Source organism: Belonocnema kinseyi, chromosome 4, assembly GCF_010883055.1.
Source record: "Belonocnema kinseyi isolate 2016_QV_RU_SX_M_011 chromosome 4, B_treatae_v1, whole genome shotgun sequence".
Taxonomy (NCBI): Eukaryota; Metazoa; Arthropoda; class Insecta; order Hymenoptera; family Cynipidae; genus Belonocnema; species Belonocnema kinseyi.
The window spans coordinates 84,351,912-84,359,941 of NC_046660.1; the positions used below are offsets into that span (position 1 = coordinate 84,351,912).

Here is an 8,030-nt window from a genome sequence, read left to right on the forward strand (position 1 = left end):
AAAAGCTGTGGGATTCGCAAAAACGTTAATTTTTTTATAAACCGGGAGAAATTGAGAATATTGATCAGGAGAACCCGGAGAAAGCCGGGAGACAAAATTTTGTTAAATAGTGGCCACTTTGAGATATGAAAAACTATGAGTTTCGCAAAGAGAATTAATCACCCTGAAAATGCGTAGGAAAAAGTATTCTGTAAATAAAAGTCGATTTCCCGAACTTTCAGGTTGAAAATTATTTAGGCTCACCGTGTTAATTTATAGCATTTGTAACTAATTACCATTTTATTCTTTAAGAACCCGAAGATGATCTCAAAATTGAGAGCGAAGCTTCGATGCAGATCAACTATCGCCCAAAAAAGATTCTCTAGGATTTATTTTTGAGATAACCTTGGACTGGTACACGTAAAAAGAAACAGTGACAGAAAAGGGCAAACTTTTGCGTTATCCACAGGAATGAAGATTTCTTCTTAAATTTTATTTAGTTTTTTAATTTATTATCTTTAATTGTGGTTTTAAAATTTGGTGTTTCTTCCTTGAATTCAGTGATCTCTGTTTCTGAGCCTTTCTCAAGACTTCTTGATTTTAGGTTATCTTTCCTAAAAATTGTTATTCTTGAGTTGTGTCCTCTTAATGGACACCGGTCGTTCTAGTTTTGGTATATGCCGAATCTTTTGTGGGTCCACCAGTTGACTAGACGGCTCTTTCTGGCATTTCGTAAATGCCGTATGAGCTGGTAAATATTTTTAACCATATGCTCCATTCTCGTTCCAAACTTTGGTCACTTTTGTCTTTTCTTACATTTAGAAACGAATGTTTCTCTCTCGACACTAAAGCCTCTAGTTTCGTGATCATTTATTCAGCTCACAGTTTTTGCTGAAATTGACATGGATCCTGTTAATAAACCATCAAACTTTAATGGTTCGGAATCGTCGCATGTGAAAGTTGAGGGTATTCCTCCTGAGTTGATGCACGTCCAAGTATCACGAATCGTCCCACAGAATCTTCTCAAAAATTGCGACAAATGGAAGCGGTCCGCTTCGACTGCACCACCTTGGGTTAAGACAGCCAAAAACATTGCAGCGGAAGCTGTCGCAAAAATCTTAACTAGCCCGTCTGTCAAGTTGAGAGCCAAACTTGCTACTGAACAGATGGATAAGCTCAAAATAATGTCGTTCAAGACCCAAGTTTCACAATCTGTGGCTGCTGAATCTGGGGGTCTTCTGACCGATAAATCTGCTTCAATTAAAAAAGCCTTGATTAAACAAGCCCCAATTATACCAGCTCCAGCTAAACCAGCTTCGATTAAACCAGTTACTTCTGTGATGACCAATCAGATGGCAGTCGAAACTTTAGCAAAATTCTTTGCATCTCAGTCTGTCAAGACAGGCCCTATTATTAATCAAACCAAGCCTAAAGTTAACAGAAAAACAACCGTGCGGGCCAAAAAAAGACGTGAACGAAAGATTCGAATGGCCCTCGAAGACCTAATGTTAGAGTGGAAAGACCTCTCATTCCGAGGCTTTGTGGAGACTGTCTTTTCATTGGTAGATACCGAATTAAGTTGAAAAATAGAAATCAAGCGAGATTGCCCATAGCTGTAAATTTTAAATAAATATACTGCAGTATTCAGTTTGATAAAGTCAATGGAAAATACTGATAATCCAAGGTCATATCTTCCGTCGTAAATTACACTCTTAATTTCAAATTAAATTTTTTATCCTGAATCCAACTTTATATGTCGTTAGGTTTAATTTTGGAACGTCACGAAATTGTTTAGTCAATGCTGGACAGTCAAATTTAACATTAACTTTCGTTTTTAAGTAATTTTGTAAATAGTCACACGTTTGATCTATTTTTGAATAATTATTTATTGTATATCTTTACTAAAATCAGGGTAGTATATTTAAAAGCGACAACCATGTACTTTTTAAATTGTAAAAAGAGATCGCACTTGTGTTTAAGCGTAGTTTAAGCTTCATTGTATTTTTAGCAGTTTAAAATATAAGTTTTATACGAGAAAAATTCGGTTTTATTTTCCATATTCTCTACTTTCTTAACTACAATTTCTTAAAAAATGTTTCGCTGCACTTTTTTCTAAAACAAATTTAATGCAATTTTAAATTAAAGTGATTCTTATTAGCAAGATTTTATTTGACTTGTTTTGTGGGTGCCATCAATTTATATAAGGTGGCAGTTTTTCCAATTAATTTTAAAAATCTTGTTATAATTTTTTTACGTTTTGTTTTAAGTGAACATTAATTTGAAGAACCAATATTTCATCTTAAACATTTTTCTCAAAAGTTCAAGAAAAATAAAAAGTAAATAAAAATATTAAATAAAATGAAAATAACAATTCGATAGTATAATTAATTTTTTCAATATACACTACCGACAAGATGTATGGGACCAATTGGTTTTTCTTAGTTGCATACAATCATCTAATTTTTAAAATAAAAAACAGGGATGAGAAAAAGTTTTCGCACACCTATTTCTTAATGACTGATGAAGCTCTCTTAATTTTAATTAGGCCAGAGCTAAACAAAATTCTCTTTAAAGGGTCGATTGGTCTCGGTATTTTGTATGAAATGAGCCCAAGGTGAAGCCAATTTGTATATTTTTTAAGGAGATATTGCAAAAATAGTTTAAATTTTAATGTTTTCTTAAATTTTCATTAAATTCCGAAATAATAAACATTTTTCAATATTCTTCGGCTAATTTTGAAGCTTTTTTTCACCACATCTCAGCAGCTTATAAGTACAAATTGCAAAAATGTTCTTATCGAATTGCAAGAACTGGAAGTTGTAAAAATTTGAAAACATCTCATCTGTAGGCAAATCAGAATAAAAATTAAATATATATTTTGAGGAAATTGCATATATTCTACAAAAATGTTTTTATTGAACAGTTAAGAAAACATTTGTAATTTACACTATTATCGCAATATCTAAGTATAGAAAAATTGGCTTCGCCCTGGGTTCGTTTTATACATCATTTCGAGAGCATTCGCCTTGTTAAGGAGAAAACGGTTTAGCTCTGGCATAATTAAAATTAGAAGACCTTCATTAGTCATAAAAAAAGAGGTGTGCGAAGACTCTTTTGCCCACCCATTGGGACAGTATTTTTTTTATATGATTATAATTCTGAGTTGGGACATGTTATTTCAGTAAAGAATTATGATTTCTACTTTAAGATTGACAATTTTTTAAAGATTTATAATCATGAGTTTGGTAAGGGACTACATAAAAAACATAAAGAATTATAAATCTAAGTTGGGACATAGAATTTCAGTACAAAAATCTAATTTTAACTTTAGGAGAGGGAATTTCCTCGAAGAATCATAATTTTGAATTTGGGACAGAAAAATTATTAAAAAGAATTATCATTCTGAGATAGAATTGGGAATTTCTGTAAATAATTATAATTTTTATTTCAGGTTAAAAATATAACAGGTAATTTTGTTAACAATTCGAATTTTTAGTTTGCGTCAGGGAGTTTTCGTGAAGAATTATAATTTTTACTTTTGGACATGGAATTTTAGTGAAGCATTATATTTTTTACTTGGGGACAGGAAATTCCTTGTTTCAAGTCAGAATTCTTTAAAATTGGAAACTTACCTCTTTAAAATTTTCTGAAGCTTGTTTTGCCTTAATTAATTTAATTCCACCACCCTTTTTACACATAGTGAATATATTCTTTATATGTTATTTATTTATATTTTAAAAAATTATCTTTGTTTACTTTACATATTTATATTTTACCGAAATAATCCTGTTTCAAAATCAGAATTCGTCAGCTTTTATAATTCCTATTAGTTCAAAATCAGGATCTGAATTACTGAAGCAGAATAAAAATGTTGCAAATAAATATAATTTTGACCTGGGGCAAGGGACTTTTCGAAATAAATGTAATTGTGACTTGGAACAGGGAATTTTTATAAAGAATTACAATCTAAACATTGAGACAGGGAATTATGACCCAAGAATTATAATTTTGATATTTAAATTTTCGTAAAAAATAATAATTTTGACTTTGAGACAGAGAATTCTGAGTAAAGGCTTATATTATTGATTTTTCAGAATTATAATTATTTTGCAAAACTTTCTGTTCCGAATCAGAATTTTAAAAAATCTTTAAACATTCTTTAAAATGTCTTTAAATCTTTAAAAATTGTTTGAAATCATTCAAGGTTTTGAATTCTTTTGAAATGACCGTGAAAAATTAAAAATTGAACTTAACTTTTTTTCTGATTGACTATAAACACCCCGAACAATTTGTCCACTTATACAAACTTTTCACTTGTAAATCCTTTGTTTGTTCGGAAAATCTGTTCTGTTTGTTGTTTGTATTGGAAAATTCAAATTTTTGAAATTTATAATCAAATGTTTTCTGTTGTTTCAAAAATTATGGTAAATTCGGTATACATACTGTTATTATTACTTAGCACTATTATAAAATTTTTAATTTAAATGAAAATTTGTTGCTGAATGTAGCATTTTTTGAACATGTGCAAAAATATGTTTTTTTTTTTATTGCGCAAAATACACACATTTTGGTACATCTGAATATATGAAACCTGAAATTTCTTTAGCTCTAACCAAAGAAACGTTTTATCATTCTGAATTTTCATAAGAAATTTTGTTCCCGGATTTCGAAATAACTGTACATATGCCAAATTTACCAGAATTTTTGATCTATTAGGAACCTTTTTTTTAGTTTTCAAAAATTTTGACTTTCAAACCCAATGAATGAACAGAAGATATTGTCGAATCGAAACAAGGATTTATGGAAACAAATATATACTAAAAAATTGTAATCTGTTTTGTGTTATTATTCCCTTTTTTCAGCATATCAATAAAAAGAAAATAATAAATTTAAATTTGGTAAATTTCATAATATTTAAATTTCGCGGTTATTTTTGGAGGGGTCTCATCAGGGGCGTTGCGTTGGAAATTGTCTATAAGAAAAATTTATTCGAGTCTTTTGGATTACACTGATAAAATATTAACATTAAATACTTAAATATTTATTCAAGATTAAATGAGGCTTATTTAACTTTTAAATATCTGACATGCTGATATTATGAGAAAATCAATAAGACGAGGCGCGCTAGTACCTGACACCACGTCCCTGCACAAATGCTTGTGGAATGCAGTTCGCTGAAATCAGCTGAAATTTAACGATGCAAACAGGCAGTACGTTTTTGGAGGACAGTACTAAATATGTAAACTAGAATTCTCGGTACTGTGATGGATCAATAACTTTAAGATTGTTATGTGATATTATGGACAATTTTATGATTTACACCAGAAATTTATTGTGAGTAGAGTAATCATAAATCTCATAAACCAACTATTACAAAACTAAACATAACCTCAATTTTATTCACTATTATTGTTTGTTATGTTTTAGATACATGTTGACGTTAAAAATTATCAGCATTTGTGATCAAAATGCTTATGCATTCGAGTATGGAACACCTTATAATCGTTTAATTGGTAAGGAATTTATATTGCTTTATCTAATCGTGTACTTCGACTATAACTTGTGATTAATTAGAATTTTCGTTCTTTAAGAAAATGACGAGGGACTCAGTTTGAGATTGCTACATCTATACACAGTAAAATCTCATCCAGAAAAAGGACTTTTGGATTTTTTTTGAAATCTAGAACTAAATTCTGAAAAGGACCATAAAGTGCACCATAAAATGAGAAACACATTATCTACTGGAGTGAAGACTTCTTTAAATTAATATTTATTTATCTGATCCTTTAATATTTCTTCAGTTTAAACACTTTTTTATTGATAATTAGTGAGCAGTAGTTTTTAAAAAAGTGTACTTCCTCTCTTCCGCGGCCTCTCAAGTCTGCTTTTGATCATATTTTTCTTTTCATGTCATTCATTTTGAGTTGCGTTCAGCCGGTGGATACCGAACCTTTCAGGTTCGTGACTACCGGTCGTTAGACCCATTTACATTCACTTACAAATACCGAACCTTTCGGACGATCCCTTTTTTCTCGCGTTGAGTAAATGACGCCTAAACCTGCAGACTTTGATAGTTCCCCAGGAACTGGAGCCTTTTCTAGCGAATCGGCGAAGACTGAACTTTCAAAGCTTGAGACTAATGATCTTGAGATTATTGTTCACAATTCTGTTGGCTATTCTCCGATATCATTTTACGATGAGGAATCCCAGATCCTGAATGCGGAAACTATCAAGTCTGTAAATCCCGAAACTGCCTATCGTGAGGGTATTCGCGATTCCCCGTTGCTAACGGAAACCATCAAAACCGGGACTGTTAAAAAAAATCGTCCTGGAAAAAATTGTCGATTACGTCGATGTAAACGCTTACTCGCTCTTGCTGTTGCTCGTGAAGTACCTCCTCCGGTACCAGAAACATTTCCTGTTCCCGCAGCTCTCAAGTCTGACATTCTTCAAAGTACCGATCATGTGGTCATTCGCGATCCCCCTTTGCTAACGGAAACTGTTAAAACCCAGGCTGTTCGGAAAAAGCGAAAAAGACCAAACGCTCGTGTAAGAAAAGCAAAAAAAGAGCGTGCGTTTGATTTCCCAGGTGCCATCGAGACTCTTGGCCAAGTTTGGCAGGAAATCTCCTTTCGCGGTTTCGTGACATATATCTTCAGTTTAATTTAGAATAAAATTAAGGGGAATTAACTTTCAATTCGTTTGTGAACACCGAGTCTTTCCGGGTGTTGAACATTTACCCGGCGCGTTTTTTTTTAAATCGAGACGATGGATTCTAATAAGCCGTCAGACCTTCATGCTTTGGGACTGTTGCCTGTGAAGCTTGAGGGCGTTCCTCCTGACTCGATGAACAGCCGAGTTTCACGCTCTGTGTCTTCCGAAACATCTTCAGACCTTCAGGCGCTGGGACTGTTGCCCGTGAAATTAGAGGCCGTTGCTACGGAGTCGATGAACACTCGAGTTTCACGGTCTGTGTCTTCTGATAAGCCTTCAGACCTTTATGGCTTGGGACCATTGCCTGTGAAAGTCGAGGCCGCTCGTCCTGAGTCAAAGAGCACACAGGTAGCGCGATCAGTGACTACCGATTCTGAGGGTCTTTTGAGCGACGACTCCATTTCCGAAGAGCGAGCCTTGCCGGTGATAACCCAACAAGTTACAACGGATGCTTTTACAAAGATCTTGGCTTCCTATCCTGCCATTGCCGCAGCCAATAACATGGCAGCGAAAGCTATCGCAAGTATTTTAACGAAGCCGCCTGTCATGACTCCTAAAGATGAAGCTGCTGCAATCGAAGGCAAGAAAAGGCGCAAGAAATTGGCAAGAAACACCAAGGCAAAAAAAAAGCGTGAATTAGTCTTACGAAAAGCCCTCGAAAATCTTCTCTTAGATTGGAAAGATCTCTCGTTCAGAGGCTTTGTGCAGACTATTTTCTCGTTGCTTTAGGAATACTATGGAAGTGAGATAGGGTATAGATGGCAAAACTGGCCCTTTGTAATCCATTTCCAATTAATATTGTAAATGATACTTGATTCTGCAATCAGTTTCACGTGTGGGTAAAATGTAGTTGAGAGCATCACAGAATTCTTTAAATGAAATAGAAGAATATAAGTTAACATTTATATAAGAAAAGTGATAGCATAATAAATTAGGCGAACGATTAGTATTTATTACTTTTATTGGATGTGGATATATTGCGTGAATGATAATAAGTTTATAAGACTCGATTTTTTAAAGAATGAACTTATAAAGACGGCTGAAGAATTAGTTGGAGAATGTGTTAAGAATTCTGTAAATAGGCGTACACGTGATAGATTTTTTAAATACTTATTTATTCTAAGATACATGAAACTGGATACACTATTACGTGCTTCCAAAACTTAAGATAGTATAAATACAAACGACATAAATGCATTTCTTGGTAGCTATCAAGATGATACATCACTTATTTCTAAGCATAGTTTAAGCGTCTTTGTATTTTTACGAAAACTAAAAATATAACTGATACGAAAAAAAATTGGTTTTACTTTCATTTTTCGTATTTATTTTTATTC

The 8,030-nt window shown here is 32.9% G+C and overlaps 1 protein-coding gene across 2 annotated transcripts in view; it reads left to right on the forward strand.

Annotated features, from left to right (window-relative positions):
* LOC117171314 overlaps positions 1 to 7,984 on the forward strand; it is a 14,781-nt gene extending 6,797 nt beyond the window's left edge. Inside the window, exons 3-5 of one of the 2 annotated variants that reach the window (XM_033358502.1) lie at positions 5,030 to 5,313; positions 5,407 to 5,492; positions 5,571 to 7,984. In XM_033358502.1, the coding sequence (XP_033214393.1) occupies positions 6,748 to 7,422 (675 nt within the window). In that variant the 5' untranslated portion in view covers positions 5,030 to 5,313; positions 5,407 to 5,492; positions 5,571 to 6,747 and the 3' untranslated portion in view covers positions 7,423 to 7,984. Of the gene's footprint in view, positions 1 to 291; positions 2,020 to 5,029; positions 5,314 to 5,406; positions 5,493 to 5,570 lie in introns of those variants that run through there. The other variant, XM_033358501.1, reaches the window with a different exon arrangement.
* The last annotated feature ends 46 nt before the right edge of the window (positions 7,985 to 8,030 follow it).